Consider the following 25900-nt stretch of genomic DNA (forward strand, 5'->3'; position numbering starts at 1 on the left):
ACTTTAAAGGAGAAAAGAAGAAACAAAGTGAAAAAGGGAAAGAACATGCAACTCTGCTTGGGAATCAGATTCCTGCCTAGTAAAACACCACTACTGCATCACTTGAATGTGTATATAATTTGAGACTTCTAGTTTCAAGGACAACCAAGGAGTTAATATTTTTGTGCAATTTATTTTTAAAGTATCTGCAGATGGCTACTTATGGCTATTTAATTAGGAGCCTGAAGGCAGCTATGCTCTTGATGTAATTCCTGTTTGCTGCAGTTAACATGCATCTGCACGCAGACTACAAACCCAAATTGTTTTGGAGCTATTATTTTAAAGCACTATAACTGCACATGCAACCATGTATTATTTTAACACTAGGAAAAAACAGTGCAGCCATGATCAGTTGTCCAAACAGTAGAAAGAAAAACAGGTATTTTGGTCAGTAACATGGAAGGAAATGAAAAATCAATAAATTATATCCCCAAAACAATTTATTTCACTCCCATTTCTCAAGGAGGTTAAGGTATCAGGTCTGGAGGCAGTAGCAGCACAGCTCTTGGGGAAGACTTACTCCCTGGAAGCAGGGAAACCGGGTAGCCAAGAGACTGGTTAAATATTAGGTTGTGCCTTTTCCCTGAAGTTCTGGATACTTTGGAGGCTGCTCCTGCTGGCATCTCCCCAGCCCTGAAACCCTTCATAGTGAAAGAATCAGAAAGACTAATGTTTCCACCTAAATGCTGTCTTGTAAGAAAATATGACAGTATTGTACACCATGGAGACAAAAGAAAAAAAAAGGCTTTTAAGAATAAAATCCTGGCCCTGCTGAAGTTAATGAGAATCAAATATCTTGCAATCCTATGTGCCAATAAATAATTCAGAGGTAGGTTGGTAAGCATTATTTAAGACATCGATTTACACTCCATTGACGCTAGCTGATTGTTTTCACAACAATATATGTATAAAATGAATTCAGCCATTAACTACAAATTGAATTTCTATAATACTTTTCATCTGTTCTCTCAAGGGGTGCTCACTCTGTGAAGGTGAATTAGATTCACAGGTTTGAAAGCACAGAAAAACATACACACCATATTCAGCACCACGTGCTCACTTGTAACTTTTGATTAGCTGAGCTCCATGGCTGCTTTCAGTAAGGTTACAGAAGTGACAGAAGGCCTTTAATCTGAAGGTGAAAAAACAGAGACTGCACAAAAACTCTCATCACATCTGATAAAATATTATTATCCTTTTAGGTGCCAAAAAAATAGGAACATCTGAGTAGGACTACTTCATCAGCACATTCACAGCAGGGTCAAACTCCTTCCTCATATAAAAGCAGTATTTTTCCACTGGCTTCAGGTCCATGACTTGATAGGGTGTTCTTAGACTTAACTTTTTGGTTTAAAAAGGTGAATGAAAAGTGCTTTGAAGAACATTTGGCCTGGAAAACTCTTCCATTTTCCTTTTATTTTTTAAAATGATTCCTCCCACAAACATGTAATACTTTTTAAAAATGTTCTTCTGGACTAGCCTCTCTCCCATACAAGAATTTCTGAATTCTAAAATATAGTTTATCCTCCCATATGCCAAAATGGATTAGCTGCAGTCTTATGCATATTTAAAACAATAAAAGAACAAGGTTACAATTTCTTCGAAGATGTCTTGGATAACAGTTGAATAAGTTTTGCTATGGTAGCTCTTTCAAATAATCTAAATGTAATAAAGAAGCAGTGATTTAAATTCATTCACTGATTATATTAAAGGACTCTTCAGTAAGAGAGGGACTACTCATCACAATGGCATTCAACTGACCTCCTCAGTCAATCTTTGACTATTTATGATCATCCAGCTTTCTGCAAGCATGGCACAAAAAAGGGTCAGTTCCTGCAAGGACACAGTTTTCAGCCCTGCAGGGTTATTCTCATCATTTTCAACCCCTAATGACGATCTTCAGCCGTGAGCCTCTAAAACACAATTAAATCTAATGGAGTAAGATTGGCTGAATTCAATAAAGAATTAGCCCTGAATCTTCATGAAGCTGTATCCAATACAGTGGGTTCCCACCCTCAATGGCTTTTGCTCAACAGAAAACTGATGGGGTAACTGATATCTCCAGGAAGATACTTATGGCTCTTAAAGACCCCTACAAGCAACGTGGTTCCCAGGCATGGCTGGCTCTATACGAGTGGCAACAGTGGTATGCTGGTTTTGACACTGCTGAGTAGATGCAGATCTTTCATGGTGGAGGAAGCAAGTCAGCAAAGACTTCTGTGACCCATACTGATAAAGCACCTGAGACCCAGCCAACTCCCCATCCTTGCTAAAATGGAGATTTCAGACTCTTGGAAAGCTAATGCCATCGCCTTCCTATGAACCATTCCCAGAGCTCGCCCTGTCCTTGACTTCCGAAAGTATGTGTCATGTGTTTCGTGACATGTAACCATATGGGGTTTTAACATGTACTCATAGCTCAGGCAGGTTGGATACTCCTGCTACAGCCATAAGGTTGCTAGCTGAGTAGCAATCAAACTAAATATTCATACACAGGTAAACTGCTGTTTCTTCTTATATTTACATGGACTTCTTTAATCAGGTATGACTACATAACTGAAAAGAAGACAGAGGAGGAAAAAACAAAGAGTCTAGATGTTTTGAAGAACTACTTAAGCCCCTTTTGTGAAAGGTATGTGGATACAAATGCATGACATTCAGGAGAAACAGCAAGCAAAGCCATTCTGAATTCAGATTAAATATTTAAAAATTAGCTGGGATTATAACAACAGTCTGGCTGATGTCAATTATTTATACTACAAAACAGAAGTGAAGAGAATCAGGTTCAGGAGAATATTCCTATTCAAGAAAATACTTTAACTTGCTAACTTTAAACATGAACTCGAGTCCTTCTGAGATCACTTAAAATTAAACACAGGATTTATTTAAATCATTTCTTCAGTAGTGATGGACTAGGTACAATACTTACACACTTGCTTAAGTGTGTCCAGAAAGATCACTGAACACAGCAAGTATCATCAAAACAAAAATGACTATGGCTGAAGATCTATATAACACCGAGAATTCTACACTCTCTAAAATGACTCCTACACTGAATTAAAAAGCACTAAATTAACAGTTGATTTAATGGAGAGTGCTATCTTTGGATCATTCCAAGCACTTTCACATACATTACTGACCTTCTTCAAAGCCATCACGGAATGAGCCGGAGCGGCTCATTGTCCTGCTTTTCTCATCCAGGGACATTGAGCTATTCCTGAAGCGTGTGTCACTGTAGGGGTCATACGGACCGTCTGCATTGGAAAGGCTGTGAGTCCGCAGCATGGTTGGATTTGACAAGCTCATCTGGGCGGCAGTGGTTGGGCTTGCTACAAGGTAAAGAATAAACACCAATTTAATTGTGAGACCCCAAATTCTCACGCCTGTTTTTTGTGCAACTACCAAAAAAGTTTTTTTTCTTTATTGTAAGATACAAATTTTTGCTGTCTTCCTCTCCAGTCTTCATTATCTTTCTAAATTCAATGGATTCACGTAAGAGGGATGTAAATCAAGCTAATGAATATGAAAACACAAGTAAATAAGGCCAGTTTAAACACTGGGTGGTAAGTCTATGCTTCTACAGACAAGCTCAATGAACTCAATAATACCTTGTAGGCATGAGCTAATTAATCCTCATTTAATTTGCAATAGTCCTTCCTCAAAAAGGAGTCAAATGCCCAAAGGAATTTAAACTAATCTTTTGCCTACATAGACCAAGCCCTGTGAAATATCCGCTTTAAAGCTTTGAAGCTCTAAGAAAGTGACATTTTATGTGTATTTAAGAGAAGTCACAAATTTTAACAAATTTAGTCTCCTAGTAGTTTAATATTTCAGAAGTATATTTCAGAATTTTCTTTACACAATGAGGTCCTAAGAATTATAAGTAGTACTCAGGTCAAAAGGTTAAAAGACACTCTACAAATATTAATTTTGCCTCAAAAGCCAATACTCTCCCATTCAATGTGGTTTAGAATAGAAAACTTCCACTTCAGTTCCATATTTTTTAAAGAACTTTCATGCTAAATTATATCCAGTGTTTACTAAGGACAGTTTTTATGGAAACAACTGCTGTTGAACTAACAGGTTCCCTTTTTTATATTGTCTTTGCCTGCTTCTAAACACTCCATCAACTGACACAGAATTCTGCTGAAAATTTAGAATTTTGCCTCCTGATCCCTAGTTTTCATGCTGTACTTGCCTCTAGGCACCAATTACATGATTATATGAGGCACTGATTAATTTGTTCTTTTAAAGAGTTACTTCTTTTTATGTAGAAAATACAGTAATTCTGTCTAAAGGTGCTCAACTTTCCTATCAACATTAGTTATTAAAGTAAATACAGTGGCATCTCTTGACTCCAATAACTCCAAACTCTTTTATTAAGAATACAGTTAAATATCTTTTTTTTCTGTTAGTTGCTCAAGGCCAAATAGGTTTTAAAACATATTCATGTTACTGATCTTCAATATTCTCCATAAAGAGTTAACTTTCTGAACCTATAACAACTACAACTTTTTGTTTGACTACCAATGTACTTTCATGAGCTTGACAGTTTGTTAGCTGTTGGCAATGTAATGACACTGTCTGTATATTCAGCTGAAATTTTGCTAAGTGTTGGTTTATTCAAAGATGTTTATTTAATCTTTTTTCTTTTCAGTACACTCAAAGAGAGGCTCTAAAATGTCACTGCTGCAATTCAAAACTGCACTAGAAATAGGTGACCGTGTAGGTTGTTGCAAATTCATACAGTAGAAAAGTTCACAAATATAGGCCTATTTTGCATATTATTTTTTTCGCTTTCTAGAATAGACAGAGAGGCTTTTGAAAGTCAAAAAGAAACAGAAGAAAACGGTTCAACACAACGCTTTACAAATGTCACTTAAAGACAGACAATATATACTTTAGAATTGATTTCCATATCTAAGCACACTGCAAAGGCACCAAATAATACTCAACTGCCATACCAGAGACAAGCACGTATTTTTGATAACTGGACCTTTCTAAACAGTTGCCCATAGAGTACACTGACTGCTTAACTTACAAGAAAAGGAAATATACACTGTTTAAAAAGGTTTTGTGTGAGATTACAGCTGGACCTCAATGTCTACAAGACTCAGTACCTGAGCAGACTTTCATCTTGCAAAAATCATTGCACATTTCACATTAGAATAAATACTTGTTCCTTATACAAAATATTTTGAGTGTTTCAACTTGAATGCCAAATTACAGATTAATGAAGAATGAGACTTCTACATCTTTCAAGATAAAAGCATGCAAATTACTTCCAGATATATTCTCTAGCCTATGAACACTTTAAATCAGTTTATTTCACCTGCTGATATAGTCAACTAATATCTGCAAAGCATTATGGAACCTGTTAAGCAACTTTTATTGTTTCCTTCATTTAAAAAAGTCTTTACTTTTATCAATGTAATTAAGTGAAGAAATGGCAAATTTTCTATCTTAAAATTCCCCTGATTTTTGCACGATTATTTCAGATTGAGCTTTGTCTGATTTTTGAACAAGCCAACTAAAAAATAAATATAAAGATTAAAATATCTTAGAATGATTAGACTGGCACACATACTATGAAACATGCTTGGATTTTAAAGAAGTGTTACACTAAGCAGGTAGGCAACATTTTAATTCCTTTAAACATAGCAAGGTGTGATGTTAACAAATAGCTCTACTGAATAGCTCACAATTTATATAAAGGCATCTGATTACTCATAGAAAAGAGGTACTGCAAGAACGTGACCTTTGGGCATCGGAGATAACAATGCTGATTAGTCGCACTCATTTCAAAGAAAAGTGCTTCCTGAGGTTCAAGGTGGTACTTGGAGCTACTGAAAAAGTATTATAGTGGGTAATACACTATTTTCAAGGCAGAACCTATTGCTATGATTATCAGAAGAGATAATTATTCACCAAGCTGAGAGAAGTTAAATCTAGTTCCGGAGGGTGATGTTATGCTGGATCCGGATGAAAATGGAGAATTGCTAGCAGTATCCTGAAGGCCTCCTGCTGAATGTGACCGTAGCCATTCTTTTGCATCTTCTTGATTACGAAGTTGGGATGAAGGAGTATACCTGTAAAAACATTTTTTCAAAATGAACTTTGACATTCATTTAAAAAAAAAAAAAAGAAATGTCACAAGACTTGGGGAGAGGGAAGAAGGAGAAGACAGAAAAACTCCCATTTAAAATTTAAGGATTAAAATGATACAAACAATACAATTCTGAGTAAAGGAGCTGTTCCAAGCCTAAATCATTTTATTTGGGTTTGGAAAAAACAACTTCTTTCCTCTGGCCTCAGTAGTAAACAAACTAGTAGTAAACAAAAAGCTACAGATAGAAGTAGTGCCGTGTAGTAGTGTGGAAATGTAGTGTGTGTGCATATGTATGTGCGACTGAAAAATAAAACCACAATTTGGAAATCCTTTCCTTTCCTTAGGTTATGCCAAAATTGTATCATTATTTTTATATCTTGGTCCATCTCAAAACTTAGCTGGCTTTTTGACATATTATAATCAAATTCAAGTCAACGAAGCCATTATCAGATTAAACAAGTTGTGCCACAATAATTCACATTACAGAGACATTAACATAAAAGTTGTTGGAAGCATACCCCATTTAGTTCAAGACTAACAGTATTAGATCATCATAAGGGGGCCTGTGCTTAGGCTTTTCTGAAGGCAAAGGAAATAGTGGAAATCTTGTCCTTGCTGACACCAATGGCAAAACACCAACCAGCAGCCTCAGCTCAGCCAGAGTTTTAATCATGCTTTTGTATCTGCCTGAGAAGTAAGTAGGTTATCACAGGAGTTATGTGGTAGGATACAGGTACCAACAGAAAGAGCGTAACGGAAGCACTTGCTTCAAAACGGCGAGACGATGAGAACCTGCTAAGTGACACAACGACTGCCTGCTGATGGGTCTCAGTATCTGTGTTACACTGTGCCATCTGGTTTTGAGAGATATTTATGAGTTACTAAGCTCTCCTTCCAAAAATAAAACAATTGGAGCCTACTATTTAAAATCCAATCAGTTGATACGATCTATTTAATTAATTAGATTCCATTTGATTGGATACTATACAGAAAGATGCAATTTATTAAGACTATTTTAAATAAATGTGAGCACTACAATAATTAACACTGCAAAAACTCAAACTATTTTCAAAAAATATATTCATTCTTATGTCTCACCACTCAAGCAACAGTCCCCGCCTGAAGTCTATCTATCTGCACCTCTTAAGTTTTGCACATATATATCAGTTTTACTAAGAAAGGGGCTTTAAACAGTCATTTTACTTCAAATCACTAAGGATTTTTTTTCAGCATTAATACCTACCTCTTCAGCACTCAAATGTTTCAGTCTTAAAAGAGAGTCTTGATTTATTAGAGACATACTTGACAACCACAGAAGCATCTTAAACAAAAATTCCATTTTAAGAAATGCTTTTAGCACTCAGCTTCATGTGATAAAGCTGCTGTGAATAACAACATGTATAGCACAGAATAAACTGCAGCTGCAATTTCAAGGCATCAGCTTGGTGATCCTAAAAGCAGCACATAGCAATTCTGAAGTTGCAATTTTCTAAATTGTCTAAGACATTTCCTGTAAATTCTGCAACACTTAAAGCATTTAACTAACAGACCTAATGTTTATAATCTTGTTGGATTGCTTGTATCAATGGAAAAATCTTTTTCAGTGCAATTTTTTAATGTTATATAAATCACAACCTTAGACATACACAAAATGTATTAGAAGACATTTGCCAAATATTTGTCAGCTGGGGGATTTTTTTGTTTTGTTTTCTTCTAGAAGGGTAAAAATTATCTCTAGTGACCTATATATATATGTATTCTGAAGCAAATATCTTTTTAAACCCAGTATTTCCAATCTCATCCTAAAAGGTTCAGCATGATATTGAAAATCTTTTCTTTTCTTCTATCAACATCAAGATTCCTGGGGCTGCATCGTGAAAATGATTTCACGTCATTTCACATAATAGCCATAAAAGCTGCAAAATTATTGTTTTCAGATCAAGCCCAGTGATGGATTATGAGATGCTTTTCAGCAATTCAGCCAGCAAAAGCCGCAGTTCTTGCTCAAGCGGAGAAGCCACTGGATGGAAAAAAGGACAGTGGTAAATGGCCTTCTTTGAGGATTACAAAAAGGAAGAGAAAGAAAGAAAGAAAGAAACAAACAAAGAAACAGAGATTGTTGCCACCTCTTGCTATCACCAACAGCCACAACAGAAACACAAAGCAAACTCCAAAGCCACAACAAAAGCTGTTATACTGTGTGGAAACACCAATACCTGAGTCCCTTCTTAGGCAAAGTGTTCCTATCAAGATGTGGGTCGCTGCAGAAAAGTTAAAAGAAAAGAACTTCAGAGAAGAGCAAAAGGGAAGGATTAAGAGCAGGCTGAAGAAGGAAGTACAAACATCTGCATCCTCTTTTCAGAGGAAAAAGTGCTGAGCCTTTCCTAAAGGAACATGCAAAAACCTCCTAACCCACGCGTGGATTTTCATGAACATGCATCTGATGATACCATGCCAATGAATCTAATCTGCTCACAAAGTGGTTTTGCCATTTCTCCTATCCACAATGAACAAAAATGGCTTTTTAAACATAAAAATACTGTGTGTCAAATGAATGCTTAAAAATATGTATTTCAGAAGGCATGAGGCGGATTATTTGTGAAAACTGATGAGACTCTCCAAGTCCATAATGCCTCCCTGTCGGGTTTTTTCAGCAGCCACCATTTAGGGAGTGCAGCTAGTTACTGTTATGCAGCTGCAATGTATGACAGTAAAAGCACTAAGCACAGCCCGTTTAAATTTCCAAATTTTAGCTTAAATTCCATTACCAAAGTAAAATGAATCTATTAGCCTTCCAGACCCCAAATATTTAATAGTGTGTGTTTTTATAGTTGATGAACTTGTAACTGAACAGAGTCTGTTAATTTGTTTTTAAAGGAAATATACACATGCTTAAATATATTCATTTAATGACAATCCTTACAGCTAAACTACAGCTGATGCTCAGCGTGGGAGCGACTAAATTGAAACAGATAGCAAAAGCGAGCTGGAACGGTTAGATTCAGGCCATCTTTCCCCAACTCTTGCATTCATTTTTACAACGATGGATATACACAAGTCTCCGCAAAACACTCATGAACCAAACTGGAATAAAGGACTGACAACACTGAATGACACTGGGACTTCATGACAAAAGTGACAGGCCTGCAACGTGGTGGAAGGAAAGCAGCATGCCAGAGGAATGCTGAAATGCTAGTGAGAGTTTAGATTGGTAGAAAAAAAATTGCAAGGTTTTCAAATGCCTTTGGCAAGGAAATGAACAAACAAAAAAACCCACAAACCAAAAAATGCTCCCCATAACAACAGCAACAACAAAACCATGCCAACTCTGCCATATGCCGTTCTCCAGATTTAAGTAGATCAATGAGGTATTTGAGTGGACTCTCACTGGCATGTCTCTGTGTCAGTTCACACCTGAACAACACACACAGCAAAGGACTCAGCTGAGCACAGTCTTTCACAAAACAGTTTGCTTCACCGAGATGGGCAACAAGACCTACAGCCTTTGTGCATTCTCCTGTCCTGAGACAGCATTACCTGTCCTGTCTCCTGGGCAAAGTATTTCTGCAGAATTTGGGACTAGCAGCAGGGGAAGAAAGAGGGCTAGAAAAATCAGTCCAGTAAGACAGAAAACAAGAGAAGGAATATTAGAATGAAAAGAGCAGAGAACAGAAAGGAGTTGTTATTCAAAAAAAAAAAAAAGAAAGAAAGAAAACAAAACTGTCAGAACATCATTTTCAGCATTAATTTTCTTTCATAAAGATGCAACTACAAAACTGTTGCTGACTAAATAATTATACATCAGGATATAGCTGATTTCCCACATTTCCAGGCGTACTGCCTTCTACAAAAGGTCAGTCACAGAACGTGTTGCAAATTGGAGTCTGTTTTATCAAGACAGTAGCCTAATGTGCTTTTAATACAGCTCTGATGCTGAAAAAGCAGTTCCGTTCCCTCCTCCCTGGTCAGTCTGAAAAATAATTCAGATGATCATTTTTCAGTTGGCTCAGTCTCCCAACCCAGTTCAGTATGTATTCACACAAATGCTTGTAAAAAAAGCGCTGTAGAGAGCAACCAGGGTGGAGGAGGCAGCTGGGAGAGGCAAAGGAGGGATCAAGTGGCTAGGGAGGCAGGGACTTCTCTTTTCAGCATGACCTCCAATTTAAGTTTGTCAAATTGTAGTCTTCTGTTCATAAACCATTCCCATCATGACAGCACTCAAGCGCCCACAGTCCAGATTCTAACTTTATCAAATGTTATAAAACTGAAGTTTAACAAGAAATAGTTGACTTCTCAAATTAAAATTATAACAGTGATGGAGGTTTTTGGAATACCACTATCGGATCAACTAACAGTTGATTTTTGGAAGGATAATACATGATGCAAAATTCAAAAATTAGGTATAATACGGTAGCAAAAAAAGTTACTGCACTGGCTCCTGCAGCAAACGAGAAGTCTCACCTGAACCAATCCTCTTGCTCTGAACTGGGCTCCTTGCCTAAAATGGTTTCTTTGTATGTTTTAGCAATATCATTCAGTATTATCTTGTAAGAATGATAATTTGAATCACAATTGCAGTGTCAGTTAGTGCCAGGACTTCACTCCTATTGAGATATATACAAGCTTACAGAAACAAGAGAAAAACCTACAAACCTTTCAGACAATGTAGTCTTAACACTGTTGGTTCGGACAAAGGGAGTCAACGAATCATCTTTGGAGGCTGGAATCAAGCCAGTAGAGGAGTTATGGCTCAGCCCACCTCCACTGCTCAGAGAGATATCAATGGATTCACAGCTGGTATGAAGACTGCTGACAGACTGATATCCAATGCCATCCTTGCTAACAGCAGAAGAGCTACTTGCGTTGGTACCCCACGTTAAACTGTTGGAAGGAGCTGAATGTGCTGAACTGGGACTAGAAGCTAGTGGAGATTGGTTCATGTCTGTGTTTTTACTATACAGAGGACTGCTACCCCCACTGCTCAGCACACCACTGCCAGATGGTGAATCGAGATTACCCTGCTGGTTCATAGTAGCATGAGGATTGGAGATGACCACTGAATTTTTCATATTTTCCGCTGTTGTGATGGGAACTTGTTTACTAGGCTTTCCACCAAAAAGTCTGTAAAAAAAGACAACATGAAAAATATATAAAATGGAATATTAAATGACTAATGCAAAGATATTTTATACCTAGATCTTTTATCTTCTTAGCCTCAGAAAACCAACATTAAGAAAACAATCTTAGATTGGACATAGACTATAGATTTATATAAATCCTCTTGTGTTCACTGTGCTTTCAGTCAAGTCCAGAGACAATTACTGTAACTTCAAATCTATCTTAGGTGTTTTCTTCTCTGAATCATCAAATAATACCTTCACAAAGCTAAAATACAGCTTCACAGAACTAATATACAGCCATATTATCTTCTGCTCCTCAATGAAAAAAGATACCAGAGAAATATAGCACTGATTAATCTGAAGCACGGAACATTAGAGGCTGGAAGCTTGTTGTCCAGGTAAATTCTATACAAATCGCTGAATGCTCTGCACAGAAGCAGCATCTGGAGGGATGTAACAGTAAAAATATTTACTGATATCAAGTGTAGGCTTGTCTCATTTCAGAAGCTAAACTGTCTGAAAACTAACTTTTTGGGTGTAGGATTAGATTTTATCTGGTTTAGCAGCTTGAACTGGCTCAGTAAAGATCAGATGAGGGCCAGAACCAGTGCAAAGGAGGGGATATAAAAGCATGGTTGGAGGAGGATGACTGCAGTTGCTCCGACTTGCATCACTGGTGACTGTTGTGCCACTGCACCCTCAGTGAGGACAGCACATTTCAGCTCCCTCATAACAGTTACGGGGAAAAGTTCTCAGAAGTGCGAAACTGTCTTAGAGATACATGTGCTTAAGATTAGATTCTCAAATATTTTATAGCTGACCCTCAAAATTGAGAGATGTATAGCTTTCGACTCTAGCTTCAAACATCCTACAGAAACAAAAAGTGCTTCTGTTTCTGCCTTTTAATCCTTTTAACTGCATTTAGAACCTTAGTTTTCCTCAAACATATCTATATGGATTTACTATTTCCATATCAACAGTATATAGCATTAGGAAAGAAATCTTTCAAAGATGGTGTCTGTGTGACAGTAGCCCTCAGCACAGACGACTAGGGGCACTCCTAGCCAAGAGCTCCCACAGACATACAGGTGGGTATGTACCAAGTGGAATTTTCTCTTGAGTATGCACAAGTTGTCTGCACAACACAGGTACATGAAGTCTGTCCAAGATTTCCCAAAAACACAGGCTGTGTAATATAGCTAGTCCCCTTATAACATATATGTAGTAAGTCCAGTGATGTCCAAAAGCACTAGGCTTACTGCACATGTGCTATCTGCAGCTTCAATGTACGCGTGCACTGTCTGGGACACTTCTACTGGATTGCCGCTGTTGTAGCCTTGCCACAAAGCCCTGGAACAACACTGCTGTCTCGGGCTGAGATGCCCACCTGCATCTACCTTATACCCAGCATTGCTCTAAAAGCTATGTCCTGATCCCCACAGCAGCTGACTTAGAGAGAGCAGTACGGACATTCACAAACCAGCACAGATCTGGTCAACCTGATTCACCTAGACTCAACATGGCACCTCATTGCTGAGGAGACTCCAACTTAGACAAGCAAAAGGCTTTAAATGATAAAACCCATTCTTACAGGGATTTAGAGTCTAAGTTTTATTTGAGCTAATGTTACAAGAGCAAATACACAGAAAAATATCAAACCACACCGCTATGATACACAGTCTTTAGCAGCAATAGCAACTTGCTGTATACCTACTCCTGTGCCATAGCATGCCACCTCTTCAGCTGTACTGGGGGACCGTGACTTAGAAATAGAATCATGGAGCTTTAAGAAAAAAATAAATCAAACACAACATTTTTGCAAGCTTTTTTTTAAGCTCTCCAGTCTTCCCCAATGTGTTTCACAGCACTTCTGAGACAACTAAAAGTCTGATGCACTGTGGCACAGGCAGAAATACTTTGCTGCCAAAGGCAGTGGATTGTTGAACCACAGCCTCATAACAAATGCAGTCAAAAGAGGATGCGGTCTGAAGAGCATTCCTTTCAGTTCAGAGAAAATCCAACCCAGCAAGTCAGTCACATCAATACAGGGATTAATCCTGGAAGGAAAAACACTACAAGGAAGGACATATTATCTCCTTTCTACCACTACTGACAAGAAGCAGACATATTGGAGCTGGCTCTTGGGCCATGCATGCCCCCCATTGAGAGAAAAGTGGTGTATTATGTACTGCAAAACATTAAGGTCAATTTAATAATAAAACATATCAAGATAGACAGTGGTTTCATTTAAGGGAAATGCCAAATACATAATATCAGTGCTAAAGAGAATATTGAGAGAACAGAGACAGTGATGACTCTCATACATAATTACAGAATTTCTTTGTTTATGACACCATGGAAAGTATGTATGTTTGCAGACTTACAGGTTAAGTTATACCACTTCTTAGGTATGGATTCTAATTTACTGTTTAATATTCAATAATTACATGGCAAATAGGTAATAAACACAATGTGTGCGACTCAACTGAGTATGAAAACTAAGCTCAAAATCTTCTTAATTGACATTGTAGATGTTAGTAATAAACAGACAAGACCAAATTCAACTCTGATGCATTTCCATATGTGAGTATTCATTTAGACAGTCTGGAGAAAATTCAAGAATGAAATTGTAAATCAAAAGAGGAATAGATTAAGTCTCAAAAATCCCTAGTAATAAGAACTCCATATGCCTGCTATTCTCCCAGTGTCTTCTCTTAAAAGGTTTCATGTATTTCTAATGTAATATTTCAATTCCATGGCTAGCAACATAGTTTTCTATGTAATTAAAAGAAATCTGCAATCAGATTTCAATATGTATGTGCTTGAGGCATATAGCACTGAAAATCTGCATTTGTCATGGGATATGCTATAGAAATGAAAGGCCTATTTGAGTTTTTAATTTTAAGTAGTCATCGATGAAAATTAAATGTTCTGAAAGACATGCCTTATCTAATAATAACTAGTAATAAAATAAATGAAGTATCTTGAATTATCCTCTCAAAGGCTCTTCCAATAAAACCACTCATCCAAAAAAGAACAGTTTTCAGCTCTTTACAGCTTTAGCCTAAGCCGCCATCACAGCCGTTACACTTGTAGTGGTGCCTCAGATGGAATGGGGCTTTATCACATCACTGGAAGCAGGATGGTGTAGCGTAATTGTATGGGTATTATGGTGTCGAGACAAAATGAAATGCAAAACACTGCAACTTGAAGCAGACAAGTTACTCATAATGCCAAATTAAAATGAGAAATAATATTAACGGACCCTTTCACCAATATCAATATTTTGATGCACATTGCATCACAAATTAATTCCTGCATAATTCAACTCAATATTAGTGCTAAAATCACATGTGGGCTAGAAGTGGAGAAATAGAAGTCAGATATACTTTTTGTTGAAAAAATTGTTGAAATGAGAAAATTCAACCCAACTGAGACGGAAACTTTACTTGGGGTTCTTCTACATAGCTGAATAACCTGATGTTGTGTGTCTCTCAACATCCTGGGCTAATCTGTTTGGGTCAGGCATGTGAATCTAAGTACGTTAGGTTAAATTATGCTGTCATCATAATGAAAATCTGAAATAATTCTGCTGTTGTCAACTTGTAATTTGATTCACTGTTGGAGTACTTCCAGACTTGTTTTATATACTTTGGTGCAAGAATTCATCAGTAACATTAACGTAAGAAAATCCTTATTTCTGTGATATTGGTATGGATAATGCTTTTACATATGATTTTTGTAATAAACAAACTTGTATCATGATTAACAAAGTTTCTGCCAAACTGTTTTTTTCAAATGTTAAATTTTTGCTGCTGTTTTGTAATGTACTGAGTATTTACAACACTGGCCAACCTGTTTATGTGAAATTAAATTTAAATACAAAGACCTTGATGGAGGACCCTAAATAGTAAGTGTTCCACAAAGCACAGCCAGGCCTGGCTGGAAGAGTCCTGATCATTCAGCTCCAACTAACATTATTTCACAATCAACGAATTTATTGCCTACCTGCGCAAAGTGGGAGAGGCCACATCAGGGTACTTGGCTCCTTGCTGGTGAGTACTTTGAGCTCCACTAGAAGCAGTCTGTGACGCAGGGTTCACTTTAACAGAATTACATGAGGCCACGCTTTCGTTGTCAGACGAAATCCCTTTCTCTTTATCAGTCTGATTGACTAATCCTGGCAGAGAGTTTCCAAGAATTACCTTGGCCGGCTCTCTCATTTTAGGGACAGGCAACCCAGCTGACTTGCTGCTTATGTTGGAGTCTATGCTACTTGTACTAGATCTGTTCCCAGCTCCACTTCTGCTACTGGATTTACTGGGCCGGGGTAAACTACGATACTGAAGATTAGTTCGGGCACTAAGCGCTAAGTAGCCATCATCCTGGTTCTGAGAGCCATCAACACTAGTCTTCCGACCAGCGGTCCTACCCATGAGTCCAGATGACTTTGGGATTTTTCCCAGGGTAGCTGATCTACTGGTGATAGTTGCCCCACTGGCCGTAATTATAGTCATGCCTACAGCTGACCCGCTCTGTTTCTTAAATCCAAATGTATTAGCATTAGCAGCAGTTGTTCTAGAGTTACTTGTGGGAAGCTTTTTGGATTCATCACCACTGCTGCGTCCTGCATCTGATGGGGAACGTTTAACATGTCCAGCTTTAGGAGATAGTCTACCCTTTTCTGATACCTTGGCGTCATCAGTTTTCCCTACAAAAATAGAAAAAGAATTCTAATATTTAATGACTTGAAAACATCAAGCAAATGATGAAACTCAAAGCAGCATGAAAAGCAAAAGCGTGTTAGCCACAAGAGTGTGGTTAAAAATTATGATCTAGTCTGCACTGAACTTAAATGCCAATCTAATGAGTTATACATGCAGACTTGCCAGAGAAAGTATGTGGTGTGTTTGCCCTTCAGAATATGAAAAACAGAGAACAAAGTCTTATGTAATAGTGACAGATAAGAAAAAAATGTTTCCCTTTGTAGCTATCACAGATTGATCCCTTTTCATCATCAGAAAGAAGCTGTGTTAGGGCATTAGTATAATTTTTCTAAAATGCATTTTTAAAGAAAGTAGTGTCTAACCTCAACTTTTTCATGCATGATCATGTACACAATCAAGTAAGAGAAGAGATATTAACTTATATTGTTTCGTTATACAAATTCAATCAATTTTCATCCACACATCTGCAACTGCTAAAATCACTAATACATTTACAAGAAAATTTGGAACCGCAGAGTGTTTAGGTATAAATTAGCATGCTGTTTTAGTACTGAGAAAAATGTCCTCAACCTCATACAATGTATGCTCTCAAACTTAACCACAAATTCAGAAGCTAAAATTGTATTATTTGCTCTTCATATGGCAATACTATGCCCAATAAGTAGCCTGGCTTAAGATTAGGGCTGCCATGAAAACAGCTTCCAAGGTGTACTAATATGTATTTTAAAACAGAAATAGAAATGTGGAGATACAAGATGCTGTATACTTTTAAAACAATACCTAAAAATAAAGGCAGGTTTACTTGAAGTTCAGGTTCTGCCTCTGGAAAGTATTTAAACAGTTTTCTTACTGAACATACTCTTGGCCGCTTAGGTCTTACACTGTCTCACCTGTTCCGGGTGTCTTTAATGTGCCTGAGGTGGTTGAAGGTTTAGTCCTTGGTGTGGTAATGCCAACCTGAGCTGACATGCCCCGTCGCCAGGAACCCGTCTGTGAAATAACAGTGTTCTTCCTACCAGAAGTGCTTTTATCAGATTCATCAGACACATCAGAGGGATTCCGCCTCCATTTAGATCCTGACTCCATTTTTATGCCGCTATCTGATCCTCCGTCTGATTTCTTGACTTCATCACCAGACCATAAGGAATTCCGCTCAACCTGGGAATGTTTTTCTGCATCAGTCTAGGATAGATAATAAATTATAATAGAACCTTCATAACAAAGCTTTCTTTTAAGAAGCTTCACAAATGAGAACCATCAAATTGATTAATAAATTCAGCAGTCAGGTCCGATTACCAGTAGACATAACATGCCTCTGACAAAGAAATGTCAGAGTAAGAAACAAACCACAGCTATGACATTTATTTTCTAATGCACTAAGGAAAATAACAAAAAACATGCAAGCACCTCCCCCAATAAAACAGAACATCTCCCCCAGTAAAGCAGAAAGTAAAGAAAAATAAATACTTGATTTATAAAAGATATACTCAGCTCTATGACATTTATAATTCTGCATCTCGAATTTCATGTGAACCCTTTCACTCTATGCCTAAAAACCATTTCAAACCAGTGCAGCTAGCTTTTCTTTGTTTTTTCTTTGTTTTTTTTCTTTGTTTTCTTTGTTTTTTCTATTTTTTTCTTTGTTTTTTCTTGCCATTTCCTATCTTTCTTCTGGCAATCTGACTGCCAGGGCATGATAAGGCAGCTTTTTGCACAGACTTAAAGATATGGAATGCTGTTAATTCTAATTTAACACATTAGAAAGACACCTAAGAACTGAACAAAAATGAAACCCCACAACTTTCTAACAATATTGATTTCTGACTTAAATACACAAATTGAGTCAGTTGTTCATTTATATTCAGCTCTTACAAACTGTTTTTTTTCCCTATCCTTTGCCCAGATTGATTGCACTGCCAGTCTCTTCCAAAGAATTTTGCAAAGATCAATGCCAAATACAGAATTTTCTCATTACCAAACTTTTGCCAAACTATGAACAACTCTATCAGAATCCATTATCCTAAATATACCCCTCATGCCTTTTTCTGTGCTGTTGCTAATGATTACTATTAAAATTCTCTTACAGAATTCTATGGTTCTTGTTAAATGCTGTTCATTAATTTGGGCAGATTTTGTAACACCACAATCAACTATTACATGACCATGCATGTCCAATGTCCATGTTTGATCCAGATCTGGATAAAAATTCCCTGGCTGAAGTGCTCTCTAACCATAACAGAACCATGAAAGAGACTGCAAATCCAACACTTGATCAGGACATTTGTAAGGAGGTTAGTATATTCTTGCAAGATGCTGAGTGCCAGTTCTTCCCTGCAGCATTGTGCAATAACCAAAGAGTAATAGTACTTTAAAGGACCTTGCTTTAACAACCCTCAAAACATTGTTTAACCCACATTCTTTTACTCCTTTTGGATAATCAGAAAAGCGGAGCACAGAAAAGGATGCATGACATTTTACCAGGCTTTCAGCAAAATGCAACATTTTATTTTTAAGTTCCTAAAGTGCATCTCAACGTTGAGTTTTCTTTTCTTACCAGATCATACCATTAACACTAAAGAATCTAGGGGTTTTGTGGCTTCATTTCCTTTGCTTTTTACAGTATTTTTTAAAAGCCTGAAAAACTAGTCTAAGTATTCAGTACATGAAAGCTGACACCACACATTTTAGTAGTCTTTTCTTCAGTTACGTAATATAGTTAGGGCCTAGGTAATTTATCTAGCTATTGAGCCATTAGACTAACAAGCATTTGCTATACTATGGATTATAATATTGTTTCTTGTTATATTCCCCCCCCATCTCTTCATCCAAAGAGAGCAACTCAGCATAGTCTTAAATGAAACACTGCTTTCTAACTTCCTTCATTTTCTATGGTTGCAAGATTTTGGGATTGCTACCCTTTTATTTATGAACATCAGCAGGTTTGTAATAAATTCATGATGTGACCATTTCTACCTCCTCTGTTTCTCTAAAATTATCATTTCATGGAAATGTCACCCATGCTCATGCATCTTGGCAGAGAGCTCAGGCAAAAAAGAACAAATAATCAACCAACAAAATCACACCATTATCATCCCTCATGGGCTTTCATTAATATCTTGCTTCAAGTCCCTGTTTGGAACTGTCTATTTACACTGCAGGTGTTTCAGAGCAGAAAATACACCTACTTGCCAGTAAAGTGCTTATTCCAGTTTTGGTTGCTTATAAAATGTTCCTGTACTTTCTATTTTTCTTCTTTACATCCATTAAGAACAGTAAAACCTCAACAGAGAACTGCATTATAAGAAGGCCTCTATCTTTGGTTTCTTCAGTTTTTTTTCATTCAGCTACTACACCTATGGCTAAATATTTTACTCAAGGCTTTAAAATGCTGCACAATTACCCTCGAAGCACTTTGGCCAGAGATGCCTCTGTTTAATGGTAAACAATGAGAACAGCACAGCAACATGACTAAGGAATCAAAATCAAAACACAGCGAAACTTGGCTTTGCCATTTCAGCTGAAACCTACCCACCTGAAAGACCTGGACTAGGTGAAAGTGGAAATACTGTTTGCTGGATGTCATTGCAAGACAAATACAACATAAGACATGAACAAAGGCTGCCATTGGATTGAGCTGGGAATAAAGGTATCTAGTAGGATTTCAAAACCTACTCATACAGTTTTGTAAGTCTATTCATGAAGATGTGAACAGACTCTCTGCTCCAGTGGTACTGAGAAGTCATCTTGATTGAACAGGTTGAGGATGCTGCTGTTTTCCACTTAAAGGAATTTTTTCTTCTTCTGATCTTTTTGGAAGGATGTGAACAAGTTTATTACATGATCTCTTCCATTCTTATTTCAGTTAAATTAGTTATTTTCCAGTGGCCACTTGGTCTTAGCTTCCTATTATAATATGCGTACAATATGACCTCAAAGGCGTACCATATGCAGTACTGTGTTAAAACATAACTTAACTAACCTTAAGCCTGTGCAATACAACAGAAGAACATTAGGGGCCCAAAAGCACTATAGCTACATTAAGTGGTTTGGTACTTGGCATAACCAAGGCAAGACACAGTGCCATGGTAAGGTAAATTCTGGTTCCCACCACTGGCTTGTTCAAAACCAACTTGGGGACACCTTCACAGCATTGTTACAGAAAGGGCTACAGCTACGGCATGTCTATGAAGATGTAATCACTGTCATATTTTTGGCATGCTTTTCAGAGATGTGGAACCTGTATATTTTTCTGGAGTTGCGGGTACTCAGCTGCTCTGAAAATCAATTTTTTAGTCTTCTACTTAGCACAGACTTTTTTCTTCTTCTGTAACCACGCTTTCTTCCCTTGAAGAGATGATTCTGAGTAAGTCTTACTCATTGTATCAACAGACACTAACATGTTAGGGCCCTCTCCCTTTGATGTGCTATATTATTTGTCTGGACTCTCGGTTGCACATGCATTAACTTCAAGCTTTAATTACCTGAAACCCCAATTCAGTACCACCTCAAAAAGATGTGGTAGAATCACAGTAGCTTGAAAGTTAAATGCCTGCTATGTAGGAACAACCAAAGCAGTGAATGCCCTGAGAAGAAAAGTCCATATCCCTATGCAGATCTCTGCCAGTCTTTTGTGGCTCAGTGCAGGCCAGCACACAACAGTCCAGGCAGGACAGAAAAGGCATACATGCAGCGCTGTGTCATGAGCTGGGAGGACTACTTCAGGCTGCTAAAAATCAGCCCTCCAAACTAAACATGGTTCCATCACTCCAAGCTATTCTTCATTCCCTTGGTTGACAAGATTAGGATTTGATGTTTAAAGGAAAACAAAATATTTTATGAAAATTGATTTGCAATTAATAGCAATACCTGGAATAAATATTGTCAGCCATGAAAACTAAGGGGAGAAGCAGGTCACAGACACAAATCGAACAACTGTATATATAACACGTACATCTTGGCTCCCAGCTCCCTCTTTTAATGAATATGCTCTACAGTCTGTACAAGTTTCAGATCCTTTTCTTCTACTATACATCTGCACTCTCTTGGATGCTGTAATAATTGTGGAGGAGGAAGAGGAGTTTGTCAACACAGATTTTGATCTCTTAGAGGTGTTTCCAAGAATCTGATCCATCAGAAGATAGAAGTCAAATGAGTTTCTATTTTTTTTCCTTAGGTTAATATTTAGTCATGTATCCTTTTTCTCTTTTTTTCCCCCCAACAGTATTACAATGTTCAGACACTAACAATTGTCAAAAAATCTTCTAGTTGTCTATGTCACTCTTTCTGTTATACCCTGAAGAAAATGCTCAATTGATCTTAACACCTCTCAACTTGTATGGGACATGTATTAGTAGTTTCACGCACACATGAAATCACTGATACACAACCAGAGGCTAACTCTGGAAGTCTTTAATGTAGGCTCAAATATGCACTTCATGGCAAGGGAACAAAAAGTAATACATGCTTGCACTACAGTCCTGTAGGCAGACTAACACTTCACAGCAATCACACTTCTACATTAAAACTGATATCAAAAACAGATTTAGGGTCCAGTCATGAAAAGAAAAAATAAAAAAAAATAAAAGAGAGGAAAGAAACAGAAGAGAAAGTCAAATATACATCTCTGTCCCCTACTTGCAGCAATGCTAAGTTTTACTCTGTTTGCTTTGACACAGGACACTTGACTGTCTAGAGCAGGTGGGTATATAAAGAACAAAACTGGACTGCTTAGTCCAGCACTTTGCCAAACAAAATTCCATACTATTAGGGAAAAAAACAGTTTGTAATATTGCAAATCTCTGTACTACACAATCTAATTGATGAATAAAAAACTGCTGGATATCTTCACCGGTTTACCCTGTTCAGATGTATAATATCCGACCATGAAAAACTACATGTAGGCTGCTGACAGACATAAATTTTATCTTCCTATGAAATGCAGCCAAAAATAGAAAGCCTGCAGTAACATGCAGCCCTGGAAGTTTAAAATAATATATTTCATTTGCCTTGTACATTTACATTTCTGATTGAGGTGTAAATAATTAAATAATCTTTAAACTTTTATGTTGACTTAAATTAATTCTGTTCTGTAATAAAAAACATAACACCTTTTCTAGAGCTAAAAAAATATCCCATCTATTAATATGTATTTTCTATACAGCATTCCCATGAAGAGGTCAAAACTTATTTGTTGCCATACCACTGCAGCAGAGATTCCATGGATTCCACGCATAGAGGAAATCCCTGTGTGCCACATATGATAAGGTGGCTACTAGTGCGTAACATTGCCTTTTCAGTGACATCCACTGTATTGAAGGTTGTATCACATGTTGTTCACATGTTCAAGTGTGTAAGAAAGGGGGAGAGAGTAAAGGTACATGTAAAATATTAGTGTCAACTAATTCAGGAACCTGTAGCCTAGTTTTGATAGTCTGGAAATTAATATGCTATTAAACATTAGTCAAGGCAATAACAATAATTCTTTGCACTCTTACTTCTTTTCGGGATCAGTTTCCAAGTTTTTCAGCCTGAGTTGCTGAAAGGCTGTAAAGATAGCTGCAAATTAGAGCAAGGTTACTGCTTAAAATACTCATGCATGTAATTATCATTATGTCAAGAAACGCTATCTGTCAAAAGATGAATAAGCAGCTTCATCCAACTTAAAACAAATATGCCTATTGCACAGAGAAAATAATAAATGTCCAGTGTTACTGTAACTAAAATAGGACTCTTACCTGTGCATCTAAGTTTTTGCGGGAGGAGGCAGGTGTGTTGGCATAAGAGCTGATAGAGGAGCTAGTGTTAATGTCATCAGTACTGAGATTATCTATGGTGTCACTGATCCCACTGCTGACCGAGCTGCTGTCATCCCAGCTGGAAGAAAAGCACACCAAAGGAAGACAACAAGGGTCAAAAGACAAAACATAATTCAAAATGAAAATTATTATTTCTGCAAGCCTTATCCTATTTGCAGTTGCCAAAGGAAAAAGGTCTGCTCTTTTTCATGACTTATCTCCTTTGAACATCAAGTTTGAATTCATACAGCTCATCACCTGCCTGACTGCCATAAAGCCTACTCTATATCACCATTAGGCTTGTAGCACCAATGGTGTAATTCTTTTTCCTGACTCAACTGAAAGCTTATATCAATAAACAAGCTTTAAAGCGACCCTCAGCCTTTGTGCCTGTATCCTGGAACAGGCTAAGGAGGCGCTGGTAAGAAAGCTTATCTTGCTAGGCGTAGTGCTAACTTGCTAAGCCATAAAGCAGAGATGGAATTTAAATGCAAGGCAAAAATTAATCCTGACACAAACTTTGGTACTTTTTATCTTGTTAGGCATTCCTAGTCAACAACGCAGATCTGCCGTTCGCAGCATCATCATCATCAGGAATTTTAGAAAACAGGCAGCTGTGTGTAGTACTTGGAATTTTATTCCAAGAATGCCCCTGTTCAGATAGCACATAACCCTCCTCCTCTGTACAACTCTCCTTTTCAAGCAGATAAAATAATAGCTTATTATTTAGGACTACCTTCTTCCAGTGTGTGGTAGCTTCAACATTTTCTAGTGCATCAGAAAAACATACCTGGAAGTTTAGGACACAAAAACCACCAACAAAAAATATCCATGTCTGAAGTGATTTGAATGTAATAACAGACAAAATCAAAATAATCTGAAAGTCAAGGCAGATGCTCCACTCCTAACATGCCCTTAAAAATAAGCTGCTTAAGAAAGAGATTTATAAACTGGCAAAGAATTGCTCCTTCTCAAAGAATAATAAAGCTTGGACTGAAACAATGTCCTGTAAGTAGCTGTGCAAAGACATTTCAGCCCACTGATAACTGTACTATTGCTGGAAATGCAGAAATATATATTGCATATAATTTGCAAAATCTAGCTGTAAAAGCTTATCCCCTGGTGGTTCTCCAGCTCTTTATCAACATGGTCTCAGATTTTGGGAGCTCCCTACTCTCTTACTGTATTTCTTGTTTGCTTTAAAACCTTGTAAACAAAGAGAATGCTGCGAGTTGCTTGACTTTAGAGTGGAAGCCATTCACAAATTGATACACTGGATATTTAATATACGCATTTAAAATTGAATTCTGTAAGTATGTAAACAAAGGCAATGGTCAGCAACGATCAGAGCTTCAGGAATCTCGTTTTGGTTTCCTGAATGCTCTTCTCAGCTCTGCCACGGACTTTGTATAAAACCTTTAGCAACTCACAAACAAAAAAATATTTCATTTTCCTCGTTTGCATGTACAAAACAGCTACCTGTATGGGTTTTAATGAAGCTTCAGTAATTTTTAATTGCTTTGTGCTTACTTGTGAATATTTTATTCACCCATATCTGCATAAGGCCATTTGGGACATTTTGCACAGATGAACTAGCAGCAGGGTTGTTTAATGCACCCGACCACGGGTGGCAACGGACCCACGCTCGGCTCGGCACTGCAGGAAGAGCTACGGCTTGACAGCTTCTCCTTCCTCCTACTTTGTTTCAGGTTACGGCCCCCATCGATGTGCCAGCATGGCACTTTGGGCGCCTTCTCCCTCCCCGTATCACTTCAGACGAGAGCGGCCGGGCAGCTCCCGCGGGCGACGGTCCCAGCGGTGGGCCTGCTCTGCCTTGCGGAGACGAGGGCGTCCCAAGCGGCCAAGGCTGGCCGGCGGCGGGCAGGAGGGCAGGCGGGGGCTGTGCGGGGCTGGCAGCGGGACCCACCGCCCCTCCTGGCCACGGCCACTGCGAGGCCAAGGGCCCTGCACGGCCGCTCTGTGTGCGCAGAAGCTCCAACGCCCCCGGCCTGACAGAGCAGTGGTAGCCTACGCTATTAGCAATGGTATAATTTAAAGGAAGGATACCGTTTTTTCTAGATTTGGCTTTGTCTGAATATTTTTTTTATGAGGAACCACTGTATCACAAAATAAAGTTATATGTTAAAATAAAACTCCCAGCGCAATTTGAGACTCCTTGTATCCAACAAAGCTAGCCGGAAAGACTCTACAACAACAATTTCATTGCTATAACAACAACTTTTACTGTTATTTTCCAGCATCATCTTCAGCGTAACTCAATGTATGATGTGCTGACTGTACAAAGAAATCCAGGGAACTTGTGGGAAAAAAATCCTAATTTTTCCTCCAGTATGGAAAAATTGAAAACTTGGAAAAGAACTGAAAGTCTTTTTTGAAGTACCTTTCTCTAGAGCAGGCAATTAAATGTTTTTATTGTAATATATTGAAAGTTTTATTACCTCTGCATTTCAATTTTTAAAAACAGGTCCTATAACCAACAGTTACTTTTATTTGAAGACCTATAACAAAAAGCAATTACACTTCCTAGATGTTATAAGCCTATAAATAAGTTTATAAAACTGATACTAAAATAACTATATATATAAGCGTCCTGGTAATCTTCCAAGTTTCCTGTAGCAATCAACAGTTTCTTTTTTTATTTCTGAACCTACAAAAAAGTCTTCCACTGCAAAATGAGCAATACTGATGTTTTCCATGTTCAACAGTTTAATCTCCTTCTTATAGAGATATGGCACTGGGGGAAAAATACAATAATGTATGGATCATAGTTCCATCTTTAACAAACATCAGTACTCTGAATAGTAACTTTTTTCTGATAAATTGAATATACTTACTAGTGCTCTCTTATCTGCTGACAAGACATAATTTAGTTCTCATTCCAAAAAAAAAAATGTTTTGTTTCAACTACCAAATATGCATTTCAGGTATTGTGAACCAAGTCTTCCAATGGGGAAAGTCATTTATTTTGATCTTCAAAATTTACAGAAACACTACATTTCTAACTATTCACCATTCTTAAACTACTACAGGCCCCAGTTTAACAGTATCTAAAGAATGTGTCTAATTGTACTCACAAGTAGTTTTACTGGT

At 37.6% G+C, this 25900-nt stretch overlaps 1 protein-coding gene across 1 annotated transcript in view; it reads right to left on the reverse strand.

The window, feature by feature from the left end:
* NAV2 (neuron navigator 2) overlaps positions 1–25900 on the reverse strand; it is a 247619-nt gene that overhangs the window by 35257 nt on the left and 186462 nt on the right. Inside the window, exons 13-20 of the mRNA XM_067296249.1 lie at positions 22730–22868; positions 16886–17177; positions 15277–15979; positions 10802–11269; positions 9686–9751; positions 8365–8409; positions 5968–6128; positions 3180–3368 (exon numbers count right to left, since the gene is read on the reverse strand). Of these exons, the coding sequence (XP_067152350.1) occupies positions 3180–3368; positions 5968–6128; positions 8365–8409; positions 9686–9751; positions 10802–11269; positions 15277–15979; positions 16886–17177; positions 22730–22868 (2063 nt within the window). The remainder of the gene's footprint in view (positions 1–3179; positions 3369–5967; positions 6129–8364; positions 8410–9685; positions 9752–10801; positions 11270–15276; positions 15980–16885; positions 17178–22729; positions 22869–25900) is intronic.

This window comes from Apteryx mantelli, chromosome 4 (genome assembly GCF_036417845.1).
Source record: "Apteryx mantelli isolate bAptMan1 chromosome 4, bAptMan1.hap1, whole genome shotgun sequence".
NCBI lineage: Eukaryota > Metazoa > Chordata > Aves > Apterygiformes > Apterygidae > Apteryx > Apteryx mantelli.